The sequence below is a fragment of the Centruroides vittatus genome, unplaced genomic scaffold, assembly GCF_030686945.1.
Source record: "Centruroides vittatus isolate TY-2023 unplaced genomic scaffold, ASM3068694v2 contig_815, whole genome shotgun sequence".
Taxonomy (NCBI): domain Eukaryota; kingdom Metazoa; phylum Arthropoda; class Arachnida; order Scorpiones; family Buthidae; genus Centruroides; species Centruroides vittatus.
Window position 1 is genome coordinate 355,491 of NW_027122531.1, and position 15,080 is coordinate 370,570.

General features: G+C 31.1%; 1 protein-coding gene across 3 annotated transcripts in view; it reads left to right on the forward strand.

The window, feature by feature from the left end:
* The window catches only part of LOC136982160 (ATP-dependent RNA helicase DDX3Y-like), a 114,006-nt gene extending 109,108 nt beyond the window's left edge, over window positions 1–4,898 (forward strand). For all 3 annotated transcript variants that reach the window (XM_067278586.1, XM_067278587.1, XM_067278588.1), the window contains 2 exons: window positions 866–1,028; window positions 1,101–4,898. In XM_067278586.1, the coding sequence (XP_067134687.1) occupies window positions 866–1,028; window positions 1,101–1,293 (356 nt within the window). In that variant the 3' untranslated portion in view covers window positions 1,294–4,898. The remainder of the gene's footprint in view (window positions 1–865; window positions 1,029–1,100) is intronic.
* The last annotated feature ends 10,182 nt before the right edge of the window (window positions 4,899–15,080 follow it).

The window sequence follows — 15,080 nt, forward strand, 5'->3', positions numbered from 1 at the left end:
AACCACTCCAGCACCTGTCATCAGTCATCCATGATGTTGGATACAATGAACAATCATTCCTATTGGAAGAATTTGCACAATGTTTTCTACTTCACTATCACATACGTGGAAATTTTTCCATGTCTTGTGACTGCTAACCTGACACTTAATCTTAACTCTTTATTTTCTGTTGTCTTCACACAAACAGATCAGGTATATTCATTGTTGTGGTATTCAATGTTTTCAGGCAGATCACTAATCTACACATTGAAAATCTTTGTGAGCACTTTTCCCACATGTACTACACAATCTGTTCATAGAGTTACTTGTCCAGTTTTCAGAACCCTTAAAGCTTGAAATGGCATACTTTAGCTTTTAAATTTCATATTTTGTCAATCATAGACATTTTTTTTTTCCTTTTTTATTAATTCCAAATTATGCGGCTGCAACACAATTGTTTGTTGTTTCAGTGTAAATGAAAAAACTATCATTTTGAAAATTTGTTGAAACTTTTTTATTATATTATTTTGTGCACCATATGTTTCAATTGAAGCTGATCAATTCAAAAATTTTCGTTTTCATTTGGTTAAATAAAATAGAAACTTTCTCACAACTGTTAAAATTTAGTATTCTAGCACCAACCTTTCCTGATGAGCATGCAGCTAATGTAAATTTTGTCAATGTTGATTGCTGGATCCCAAATACCTTTCAAATAGTCATAAAATCATAAAAAGTTTATTGCATATTATGTTAAATTTGCATTTGGTTTACATAATTTTGTTATAAAACACTCAGTTTTGATACATTTTAACAATTATATTTACATATACATTCTCTGAAAGAACTTAACTTTTATACTCAATTTCTCCATTGAAATGTCTTTTAGGTTTGGCAACTTCTTTCTTTAATGAAAAAAATCGTAATATGGCATTGGATTTGGTTGAACTTATAACTGAAACTAAACAAGAACTTCCAGAATGGTTAGCATCTGTGGCAAAAGAATTGCAGACTGAACACCGTGCTAATAATCAGAGGCGATGTGGAAGAAGGTAAATATTTAATTAATTGTTGTTACAGCTATTTAATTATATTAAAATCATTTTATTTATTTAAAAATTCAGATATGGAGCAGGAGGCTTTGGATCTCGTGACTATCGACAATTTGGACGAGAACGTACAAATTTGAATAGAAATTTGGGACCAAACAATTATACTTCTGGATTTAATTATGGAAACAACCACTTTTTGGGTACCTACAGAGGTAACTATGGAGGTAACTATAGTCCAGTGACAGACTGGTGGGGAGGTAACTAAATTTAAATTAAAGCCACTGGTAGTAGTGTTTGCTGCATCATCTTTTACAAATTCTATAGTGGCATAAACAAAACAACAAAAAGCACTAAATTTTTTCTATATACTGCACAAAACACTGAATCTATTCAAGCATTCTTACCAATATTTTGCATCTCCAATTGTTCATTAAATATAATTGCATTTGAAATATGGATGTAAGAGATGCATTATTCATTTGTATCTAATATTTCTCAATAGAATACAAATTCAATATATAATTGTGAAAGAAAGTTTTTCTTTCTTAAAAATGGAACACTATTTTTTATGGAAACTGTTGCCAGTGGCCAGTTATTTATAAGTTTGGTAACTGTTTAATGAAATATATCATATTTATGTTTTTTTGTCCCCATTGCTGCACTTGGTGCTTATTGTAATGATATACAAATGGCATTTAATATCTTCAAAGATCAATTTAATAATGTAACAACACTCAGTTGAATTTTAACAGTTTGCCATTTTAAGAACTAAGAGGAAGGAAAAAATAAGGGTAGTAATTTCTAAAAGTTTTAGATGTAGAAAACATACACATAAAAATGAGTTTTGTCTGTAAATTGTTTCTGGATGGGTTTGACGTTACATACAGAGAAACCCTTAGTAAAGAGACCAAATAATTGAATACTACTGGCAGTAGCATTTTATCTCAGCATTATCCCAGCACTGAATCTCATAAATAAATTTATTTAATAAGCCAGTAAATTATTAAATAATTGAAAATAATTTTATTCATATGCTTTGTTTTACTTAACCCAAAGGGTTTCTTTTCCTTAGTGTGTATATGTGATAGTTGACAGATTCAAAATTGTAACAGTATTTTGGGCATTGAGCCTTGTTTAATGCGGGTATATACATATACATATATATATTTATATATATATATATATTAACAGGTTTTTTTATTTACTAAAGTGTTGATTTTTCTTCCTTAAATGTTGTTTCATAACTATTACTAATGATATGTTCTTGATACATCAGATGTCAATTGTATATTGTCTTAATTTTGGTTCTATTATGTTTGTTTATAACAAAGAGCATATCAATTTTATTTATATGTCAAATGATCTGTCATTGGGCACATTTTCTACGTAAGCTAGTTTTTCTCATAGTTATGCTCATCAAAGTATTACAGAGCGATATGATGATATTTGAATTGTTAATTTCATTAATGTAAATTCACTAGTCCTATATAGTTCACCCAATTTACTCTCACCTGAGAGAAATTTTGCACTGCCATAATTTCTTTTCACCGTGTGTATGTGTGTATGTATGTGTGTATGATTTGTTTTGCTTTTGAAAGCAAAACTAGAAAATAATTGTAACTGAACCAACAGCCTTTGTTTATACATGAGCATGCAGCAAGGGGACCCAAATATTATATTATCATCTATATGCAAATGTAATCATGTAGGCTTCATGTAGTTTGCTTGGTAGTTTTGTGGGTTTAAAAAAATGTTATTGTAGTTTTTTGCCGTCCCAAAGGGCAAGACAATGGAATCTAAAGGTAGTGAATTTGTTGATTTATACTATGCCAGAGTGATGTTAAGTAATATATTTATATTATGGGCATTATATCATCATTATTATTGCAAGAAATAAATGCTTGTAAGTTTCAATTTTTAATGAAAGTAACTGATGTTAACTAATGTTATTAGAAATTAGAATTAGAATTTTGACATCACTTTGGCATTTATTATTTGATTTGTGAGAGAAATACTTAATCACTCCATTTAAGTCCTAACAGATATTTAATGTTTATTTATTTCTATTATATAAAAATTCAAAATTTATTTACAATAAAATATACAATAAAATATTCTTTATCTTACAAAACTTATAGCAACAAATATAATAAAAATTAGTTTCCATCTTACGACTATATGACTACGAAGATTTCATTACTTAAAAGATGGAAAATTTTGTATTTCTGTCACAGTGATTGAATAATAGAGCAGCAGAAGCAGACAGATCTTTGTGGAGTTAAAACAAAACGAAGCCTATGTAGAGATCTTTCCTCTCTTGCAAAGGTGCACTATTATTTGGATTGACTGCCACACAGCTGTAGATCAAAAAGTTTCATTTTGGATTTATTAGTCTTTTATTAGTTATTGATGATTTTAACATTCCCTCTTGTAAAAAAATTTAAAAAAGCGATAGTTTATCTTGAGTGAAGAATAAATGTTTTTCCTGCCACAGCTGCAGAGACCTTCCATGTGTTATTTTTCTTCCTTTCAAATAATTATGCATGAAAATAATTTATTGCTAATTCAGAAAAAGTGAATGTTATATATATTTAAAATTCACTTAAGTTGCTATTTTATTTTGACAGCTGTGAATAAGTGCAAATATGATATTTAAACAATGCAAACATGCCATCCTGCCCTGTTTCCCTCTGAAGTCCTTGATAAAGAAGTCCCTTTTTTTATTTTGTTTGTCAATGTTGCATGTTATTGTTTCTAAAACTGAGTAGTGCCTTATTGGAGTGTTTATTTCCTTTTAAATTATTATCATCATTAATATTAAGAATATTATTAATATTATTATTATTATTATATTTTTTCCGATCATTAATATTTGTGATGTATGATGGAATGAAAGAATTGTCATTATAATATAGATATATATATATATAAAAAAATGTTCATTCCAAATGGATGCTCTAAGCATGAATGTTTTATACAAATGTACTTATTAATAATAGCAGGTGAACAAAAAATTTACACTGTGCCTGTGATAAACAGTACACTAATATGTGTACTTTTGTTATCATATTTATACATTTTGTACAGTTTCTGTTAGCTTGTGTGAAAAATCATTACATAGGCATAGAATTATTTCATCTGTCAAATTAACTATGTTAAAAAAAATAAAAAGAAAGATTAATGAATGTAGAAATTTCTAATGCATAGTGGGTGCTTGCCTGGGAGGTCTCTGCATTGTATTTGGTTGCCAAATTTTGCTCCCCAAGAACCACCACCATTTCTGTAAATATGAACACACAAACACATAACACAAACAAAGTTACATATACTTAGATATTGTATATCATGTCTTATGATAATTCAGAAAAAGGTGGTCTGAATGAAGCAAAAAGAAAAAAATATTCATCCATTTGTTACGTGTGAAGGAGAATTTTCAGATTTTCCTAAACTGTTTATCTCAACAATTATCACATTGTATAGTTGGGCTTTCAAACTGGGGAGCTTGTATATTTCTTTTAGCAGCTTCCTTTTATACTGTTACTGGGATTTATACATAAAAAGTGAAAAAAAAAGAAAAATATATATATATATATATACTATTGCTGTATTACATTGGCCCTCAGCCAAAGAGTGACAGTATCTCACTTGTACATAGGCTTTGTATCAGAAATACCTGGGATGGCAAAAATTCATATTTAGATTTTGTGTACTCATTAATGGTTATATTTAAATGCTCCTCCCTATTCCTTGATTAAGATTTAAAAAGATTAAAATTTGAAACAAGGAATGCTTAATAAGGGTGGAGATCCTAAAAGTTCGTGCTGTCATAGATTTTGCTGTGACTTAAAAAATAAAGATTGTACTGACTAAGTTTGTTGTCCTGTTTTTCACTTTCTAGCATAAAATTATATTTTACTATGTAATCTAAAATTAAACCCATCAAAAGCAAAGTGATGATGCATTACGTACAAATCAGTGGTTAGGTCAAAATATCTATTACCATGGAAATACATATTGTAGATTTTTGAATGGCCTGGCATATATTTCTGCAATAAATCAAGACTTTTCAAATAGTGAAAATTTATGGAAGTTAGATAAAAGTTTGTTAATTAAATATTTAATATTTTTTCTATATTAGTAATAATTTAGTATGTTTGCAAAATTTGAGAAAGGACAGTGGTACTTCATACTTTGAATGCTAAATTTGAAAAAAATTTGAATTGGAGTTCAAATTGGCTTCAAAGTTTAAACTGCATACACAGTGAAAAACTGCATTTGAGCAAGAGACCACTTGGGCACAATCTGTTGTTGTGCTCAAGCTGTCTCTTGCTCTCGTTCTTGCATTATGCTCTTATGTTTTCAGTGCTTTGTTTGCTTTATTTTTGGTGTGTTTGGTTTTATATATACATACTGTGGGTTATTTGTCAATTTTTACTTTCTCAGCTCTGTTATATAACAGAAAAATACGGCAATCAGTCCAAAAATGTCCCCATTTCTGCATTTTGGACTTGGGACCTTAAAATGTTGAGAAATGCAAAAAAAATTCGGGATTTTTCTGTGTGTATGGATGTGGGTAGGGAACATGGTTTTGTTCACTCTCTTTGAAAGTTAATAACTTCTGTGCTTTTTGTCAAAATTTACTGAAATTTTGTAGGGAGATTTCTGTATTGGGGATTGATGCTATTAAATTTTGATGGTTAAAGGTCAAGGGTGTGTGTCATATCTTGAGTAGAGTAGGACTTAATAATGATTTTATTTGTTATTAGCATTTACAATTTTTTATAAAACCCATTCCTACCCTCAAAATTTAGCTTTTCTCCATTTTATAATAATTAAAAATATAAAAGTTTTTAAAATAAAATATGATAACAGATGGTACCACTAAAATTTTAAATGTTTCCAGGAAAGTTAAGCAACTCCTTGATGGATTTTTAAGAATTTCTTCATCAACAGCTTTTGGTGCCCATACATTTTGTAACTTTTAGTTCAAAATTTCCTGAATATAACTTTTTAAATCACATTTGATGTTTAGGAGCATTACAACCATACACATTACAATTTTTTTTTTTTTACTATTTGTACAGCATAATATCCTTTCCAAAACTCATGGTATGCTTTTCATCTGAAGATATTTCAACTTGATTTTATTCAAACAAAATATGAAGTAAAAAGTTTACTTTAAACTCCTAAACAAAGAATACAATCTCATATTAGCAATAATGTGTTAAATTTCTCAACTGTTATAATTAAATCACACATCCATGTTAAGTAAGTACAGTTGTTAAAAATAGCAAAAATCCAACATAAAATTTATTTATTAACCATGGTATCCAAGAAATGTATGGAAGCAATGAAGTCTAAGAGGAAGGTTATACTATCAACAATTGAAATGAAAAATAACTTATTGTGAAGTATGAAAGTGATAGGTGTGGTGGATTCTGTGGTCATTTTTAACATACCAAAGTTTACAATGTGTGACCATTAAATGCAAATTTCATTTTATTATACAGTATTTATGTATTTTATTTATTGCTTTCATGTTTTAATTTATTAAGTCATTCAATTGTGATATTTTTCCCTTAAATTATGCATTTGCTGTTTTAAGTATATTGAAATAGGTGTTGTGTAGGAATTTGTTTGTATCCTTGTCTACTTGGACCTTGTTTATTAATACGACTTATTACACTGGTATAGTTTCTGATTAGCAAATAGAGGAGATCTTAGACAAGTTTGACTTTTTGATTAAGATCTTCTCTATTTGCTAATTTGAAACTATACCAGTGTAATAAGTCCTATTAATAAACAAGATACAAGTAGACAGGTTTACAAACAGAAACTTATAAAAGTGAGGTCATACAAGTAAAAAGAACTAGGTACTGTTTAGGGTCTGGGAACCAAATAAGTCACTTTCTGTTATTTTCAGTGGGAAAAATTAATTCAGATTTTGAATCGTCTAGAGTTTGAACGGCCTCTTGGAATGAATTGAATTCAAAGTATGAGGCACTACTATACACAATGAATTCAATTAAGAGTTATTCATATAATTATTGCTTCTGATGATGATTTGCAGGGTGGAGTTGAATTGTGTATGTAAGTTTTGCTTTATTGAATGACTTAAATTTAAATTATACAGGGTGAATTTTTTGTATTGAGACAACGAAATAACTTAATTTGATCTCATTATTCTGGGGAAAAAGGTATATACCAAAGTTGTAGGGGTTTGAAGGGCTAATTAATTGGTGACCTTGACCTTCAAGATCATTTGATTGTCAACTGTTTTTTTCTATGGGAACACAGTTTTGACCCCCTAGCAATGGAAAGAGTGGGAAATTTCACAACCGGATATACCTTTGACTTTGTGGTCTAGGTCAAAGGTCAAGATTATTTTAAGGTTTAAATTATAAGCTTTTTCTAATGGGAAACCATACTTTGAGGTGCTTATTTTCATTGAGTCCCCTTGCCTCTCACTATCGCAGTGCTTGTTTTTGGTGAGTCACTTTACTTCTCACCATTGCTTGATGTTGGTTTCGGTGGAAAATTTTATAACGTTCAAAATGATGTTCTTCCACTTCGATGCATTTGTTGAACAGTACTTAAAATTATCACGCTTGAGATGACCTTTAGAGGTCAAATTTGGGGTACTCAAGGTCATGGCTGATTGTGAAATTTCCTGCTCTTTCCATGTAAATGTAACTTTTTATCTCCTTGTCTATTCCAGTAATAAAAAGTATGGTTTTCCATTAGAAAAAGCTTATAATTTAAACTTTAAAATAATCTTGACCTTTGACCTAGGCCATAAGGCCAAAGGTATATCCGGTTGCGAAATTTCCCGCTCTTTCTATTGCCAGGGTCTGTGTTCCTATTGAAAAAATAGACTTGACTCTCAAATGACCTTGAAGTTCAAGGTCACCAATTGATGGGCCCTTTGAAACCCTACAACTTTTGTCTGTACCTTTTTCCCAAAATAATGAGATCCAGTTATTTCATTGTCTCAAGATAAAAAAAACACCCTGTATAGTGAAACATTGGCTGTTAGTATATTTTTTGAAGTATTTTATTTATTTATTGGATTTAGTTTGTTTTTAAATAATTCAAATTGTTAATTTCATTGACATAAGGTTTTGCTCTATACAAAATATTGGTGACATAAGAATACTAAAATTATAGAAAAAAACAAAAAAAAATCAAATATTTTTCTTTTGCAAAACTATTACCATAATAATTTTTTAATATTTAGTTAAAATATGATATCATAGTACTCAAGTCTTTATTGTAGTCAGAATATCTAAAAGTAATCTATCAGCCAGTGGCGTGCCGTCATTGGAAGCGATGGAAGCGCCAATTCCACCTTCCAATGACCTTCCCTTGTATTTTATAAAATATAAATTTTCATATTTTAACGTGCTTTGCATTAATTAAAATTAATATTTTATTATAACTGCATTATGTATCTTTTACAAATTTCTATACTACATGTGAAAAAACGATAAGATTGCTATTGTATATTCGAATAATTTAGTGGCGGAAGGAATGTCGAAACCAGGTGTTTCCAATCAGCCAGATTATATAGGCATTGGCACATGCGGTTTACAGAGCACCAACCTCACCCGGTTTAGCTGGTGGATGCTTCACACATAAAGCATCTAACTTTATATCCCGGACCGGTTCTGAGCTGTTAGCCTCCTACCGTCAACTTCCAAGCAGCCAGATTATAGGCATTGGCGCATGCGCTTTACAGAGCACCAACGTCACCCGGTTTAGCTGGTGGATGCTTCACACATAAAGCTTCTAATTTTATATCCCGGACCGGTTGTGGGCTGTTAGCCGCCTGCCTGCTAGATATTCGGCCGCCCTCGCCCGATTATGTGAATCACGAGTAGACTAGATCAACGGCGGGCAACCCCCGGCCCGCGGGCCAGCTACGGCTTGCGAAAAGTTTCTATCCGGCCCGCGAGATCTTTAATAGATTATTAAATTGGAAAAATAACTAATTAATAGTTATTTTTCCAATTCTTTGTAATTTTCGAAAACGATAAGAGAAATAAATGTAGTAATTAACTTTTTATTTATTTATTTCATATTTGCAGACTAAAAAAATTACGAGTCACAAGAAGGCGTCAATTAACTACTACGGCCCGCGGAAATAACGTAAAATTTATTCTGGCCCACGTTATAAAAAAGGTTGCCCACCCTAGACTAGATTTATAACTTAACCCAACCGATAGAAGTTTACTGGCTTGTTTTTATGATAGTTCCGTATAGTTGACAGGAGTTTTAAAAAAATCCATTAAAATATTTGATATATTTATTCTGCGTTTATTCCGCTTTCCCATCTTATATTACTTACGGATTTCAATGCTAAACCGGTGATATTACGATTTAGTATGTCCCATCTGTAAGGGGATGCAGAAAAAACGTGTACAATTCTAGTACAGTGTTAAAAAATTAACTGTTACTTTGGCAGCATCATTTACAACCAAATTTAATGAATGAGACGTACTGTACAATGGTACAAAAAAGCTCTAGAATTTATTTTCTTTAAATTTACGATTTATGTATCGGTTGTCATAAAAATTTCTTTCCACTTCTTTCCCAAGACTAGAGATATTCAAGTACAAAGTAACCGGTTTCGACTTATTTCTATTTAAGAAGTAGTTAAATAATTAAGCGATTAGGGAATTAGAAACATAAGTAAAACCCCGATGAAAGAGCCGAAATTTTACTTAAACAGAAGCTTAACCGAACCAATCTCTTGCCGAGTACAGTGGGGACTGATCTCTTCATAATATTAGATGTAATAAAGACAGAAATTTTTCCAGTTCAATGAGAGTGACCGAAAAGTTGTAAATTTTGGAAATTTTCGTGGACACTTGGCCCTAAAACGAATTAGTTAGAAAACGAACGACGGACAATCTGTTAAGTTTAACATATTTAGATTTTTACAGCTATGGTGAGAAACGTTTAAAATTTACAACAGCCCTGTGGCGTCCTTTGAGATATACTAGTGATGCGACAAAAGAGGCATTTGACATTGACCGGTATCGGCACCCTCGGGATTTGGCACGCACACACCTACCTGGACCGTCTCCGATTTCATTCATTAGCCACTCGTAGGGAGCTATTTCACTAAGTGGACTGTTTTAAGATTTAAAAAGTAAAGAATATTTTGTTATTTTTATGTACGTTTCTTCACAAAGTTATATTTAATTATAAGTTTCTTTAAAAGTATATTCGTACAATTGAAGAATTTTTTGTACTAGGTATGTATATTCGTCACACATTTTGTTTTACCAAGTAAGTTTTTTTATAATTTTAATTTTAGCCCTTATATCGTGGCTAGTGATTCAAAAATTTATTTTAAAAAAGTTTTGGCTCGAGACCGTATAATGAAAAAGAAAACATTATTAAAAGAGAAAGACCAATGCCTAAATTAAATATAAATACGTCGACAAAAAATTTCGACATTTTGACGATAAAATTTATGACGAATGACGATTCTTTCGTAAAATTGAAGCAATTTGGAAATCAAAATAGAATAGAATTTAACAATGGTAGACAATACAAAATAAATATTGAAAATTATAACGAGATAATTACGATTAATAGGTATATCTAAATTAATAGATGTTATATGTTTTTTCTCGAAAAGAGAATTGGCATTTAGAGGGCGTAGAGAATTTATTGAATCTAATAAGAAATTTCGATATAATTACCTCTGTTATTTATTAAGTACGTCAGATAATCTATTAAAAATACATTTAAAGAAGTATACGGTTTTTACTGGCTTATCGAACAAACGAATACGAACGGGCCCTGACGCGCAATTAATTGATTGCCCCTGTAAGTCGGCTTCTTACAGAAACACAGCTTCCCTATCATCAAATGTCACGGCACGCCACTGCTATCAGCAGTTCTTCATCTCATATTTTTGCATGTAAGAGATATATATATATGAACCACGTTATATAGTAATAAAACATTACTTTGTGTATTGTTAGTATTTACAATGTTTCTAATGGCCACAATAGATGAGATGCTTCATTAATATGTCTGGTACATTAAGATAAACAAAACTGGATAATTCTGATTTTGATAAGCTGTCTGCCAAACTTGAAAATTCATAAATTTTTTTCTATAGATTGAGACAAAATATATCATTGAGACAAATTTAAAATTTGATGTTTTATTGAAGTTTCTTAAGTTTTTGTTTTTTCTCATCAGTGGTGTTTAATAGATGCATATACAGGTATATATTGAATATCCAGAAATTAAGTTCCAATTGCAACCACTCATGCATTTATGGCTGGCTATTGTCTGTTGATTGCTGTCATGAAGATAATCAGACGACAGCTGACATATTTTTTGTTCTTTGGTTTCAGTAATCATCTGTTGAAATGTCCACTAAAGTTGAATGTGTCACTGGTTGACATATACTCAGTAATCAAATTTCTGAATGTCAAAATGTTTCCAGTGGCTGAAATTCATAGGGCAGATCTGTGATGTGTATGGAGCTGATGCTATGAATGAGTGATCAGGTAATGATAGACTTTTCAAGGAAAGTAGATTGTAATGTGCATGAAGAAAGTGGAAGAAGTTACCACTTGTTCATCATTAATGCTCTTGCACACTTGCTGAATGAAAAAAATTTGATCAAACAAAATATTCATCACATTAAAGCTGAGAGCAGAATTCTTCCAAAATTTTCATTCATGCCTATGTGGAATAGTCTATGAAAATCTGCAATCCATAAACTTTAAGGTGGATGCCCAGGGCATCCACCCTGAAGTTTATGAACATTGGGAACATACATGAACATTGAGAAATAACAGATGGTGAAAGCACTCATATTCTTGGACCAGTATGCCAAAAATGGTGATGAACTGCTAGACTGTATTGTGACAGATGATATAACTTGAATTGCATACTCAACACCAGATTGCTACAGGATGGAGCATTACTCACTTGAGGTATATTGTAAAACGTGAATCTTAATTTATATCTGACTTATACCTGTTATACTTTAATGTTGATTCATGTGTAATTTCAGAACCTTTATCAATATAATTTATAGATTACAATTATATAGTACATACTAAAGCTGACAATAAAACTAGTTTAGGTAAACTACAGTTTTTGGCAAAAACCAAAGATCAGTTTTGAACAGGCAATGAAAACAGTATCATTATTAATTTTGAAATCAGTTTTAAGTTATTTATAGTGGAAAATGGTTTTGTGGTCACCTCTAATGGCAGATTTTTTTTATCCATTGACTGCAATAAAGTCACTTGACAATTAAACAGTCTAGTGCTTGATGCAGCCAGTAGTCAGCAATTTGCTGCACATTTCTTATGTTATATAGTAATTTAACAGTCAATTGATATAAAGAAAAATTTTAAATATTAAGACTGTGGATAATTTAGCATATGTCATGGAAACAAAAATAAACAGCCAGAAGTATTTATTTCATATATACTAAAATTTAAATTTTAGTTTGACAACAAGTTTTTTAAATTAATTAATAAAATGAAATATAATTTATTTTTCAAATATCAATATGAATAAAATTTTTCAATTGTTGTTGCACATCCCTTCCATACACTATAAATTTATTCCTGCATCATGTATGAATTTGAAAAATTTTCAAATTATTTTAAAATTAATAAATAAATTTAATTAATTGAATTAAAATAAAGAAATATTCCCAATGTAGCAGTTATAATTTATGATTAAAATTACTGTGATAAGTTTTACCAACTGTTTGTATTTGTTTTAGTTTTGATTTTGTAAATAATACAAAAATTTTAAATTTGTTTAGAAAATTAAGGTTAAGTCTCATATAGATCTGTTTAAATTAAGTTAGGTTGTTTTTATCCCTGTCATATCTACAACTCAAAGATAAAATGACTCTGCTCCACCAAATGGCACTACAGAATTCTAAGAGGCTGCATTTTAATAAATAGCAGTTGGTCACCTGCAATGGTATTAAGGTGACTGGACAACAAAGTCAGACTGAGTTGGGTCCAAGGCCACATTGGGATCCCAGGCAATGAGTGAGCCGATCACCTGGCCAAGGAGGTGGTGAGGGGCCCATTTGTAATGAAGACAGTCGAACCTTTGACTTTGCACATAAAAGGCACTCTACTGAAATGATTAATGACACACTGGCAAGAGAGCTAGATCCAAAGTATAGTAGGTATGTCAATCTACACCTTCATGCCTGAAGTTGGCCAAACTCCTGTGAGTTGTGATTGGTTAGCAACCCAAATACTGACCGGACATGGGAGGTTCCCCACTTCAAGTCCAGGTTAGGACAAGGAGATGGTTGCTGCTCCTATGGGTGTCCTCTCAGTGACGTGAGGCACTACATACTTGACTGCCCTCTTATAGAGGGCTTCCGCCAGAAGGCCAACCACGTCAACTGGTCTAGGTCTCCTGAACAAGTAATTCGAATGCTAGCAGCAAGTAAAGAAAACTTACTGAAACTAAAAGAATTGATAGGAATAGTAATAGGTTTCTAGTAACAGGGTTATAAGCTCAGCAGATGTACTGGGCAGGGCCCTCTTTTCTAGGGCAGGGGCCCCACTGACCATATAAATGAGCTGGCCTCTCTTATTAGGTAGAGGACTCTAAGTGCAGAACAGGCTGCACCAAAACTGAATGTCAAGGTAAGAGGGTTCAATTTGAGAACAAAAAAGGTTGCTCTCCAACTGGGTTGTACTATCAGAGCCCGAGCATACAATTCACAAAAACATTTTATGACCTATTCTATTTTGTGGACATACTCTACTCTCTACTAATAAATAATTACAGTTTGTTCGTTTTACTATAATGGTTTTAATTTATATAAATTTCAATCTAATTTTTTTGTATCTCCTATAAGACAACCCCAGATTTTCGGGGCCTTTTTTTTCTGATTCAACTATTATCTGCCGAGATATATGATGTATATGGTGAACTGTTTTGAATTCTATTACTTCAAAACACTTAAATAGATCTAATTGTCTTAAATTTTAAAAAAGTTAAGACGAGAATAATTGAAATAATGTTATTTTAGAAAGATTAAGTGGAAAAAAAACTGTTTTCATAATTAAATGGCCACCATTATTTATAGACCATTTTTTGTGTATTAAGTGACCTTTTAAAGGAGTTTCCACTATTTCTTTTCAAACAGTACAAAAATTTCTTACTGTGATGGCTACATGTGAAGGTTTGCTGCAAAAAAGAGGTAGCTCTAATTTTATGAACTTCTGGCAAACTAAAAAAAAAATTTAATTGCATGAACATTTTTTTTTGCTTATTGTCTATGGGTTTTCACATGATCGAACTCTGTTAGTAAGCAAAAATATCTTTTCTGATTACAGGGCTAAGTTTTGAATGTTGGAGCTACCACCACCTTGCTACATAATATATGATAAACCACTTTCTATGGAGGAAACATTTAGCACAAAATTTCATGCTACCATTTTATTATTTTATTTACATAATTGAAAGTTGAAATTAAACATTTATTTAATATAATCAAAAGCAAAACTACATTTTTCATATGTCAAATATGCCCCGTAACATCCAGCTTATTTTGTGCATTATCTGGTCTCAGTCCATTGTAGAACTGCATTTTTTTTTTTTTTTTTTTTTTTTTTTTTTTTTTTTTTTTGTGACAAAACATTCTTGCAGGTAAGTTACATAACATCTTTGTATTTGGCAGCCTTTTGTGGTGGGGAGTGGTTGTAAACTAGTTGAAGGTTTTCCAGTGTCTAAAGGGTCCCATTTTGGGGGTTAAACATCCTCACTGATTTGGGTGTGGCCAGTGTAACACATTTACTGTGTGAAATGTTTTCTTTGTTAATCAGGGGATTTTTGTAAGTGAAAATGTTGTATTTGTTAGTAAAAAATTTTTCTTTATTTCCTCTAATTATTAACAAGGTTTCGGCCGAAGTTTTCATCTCTAAAACGTTAATGTCAAACATCGAGCATCACTTACAAGATAGCAGCATTCGACATTCACGTTTTAGAGGTGAAAACTTCGGCTACAACCCTACTATTATGTAAGGT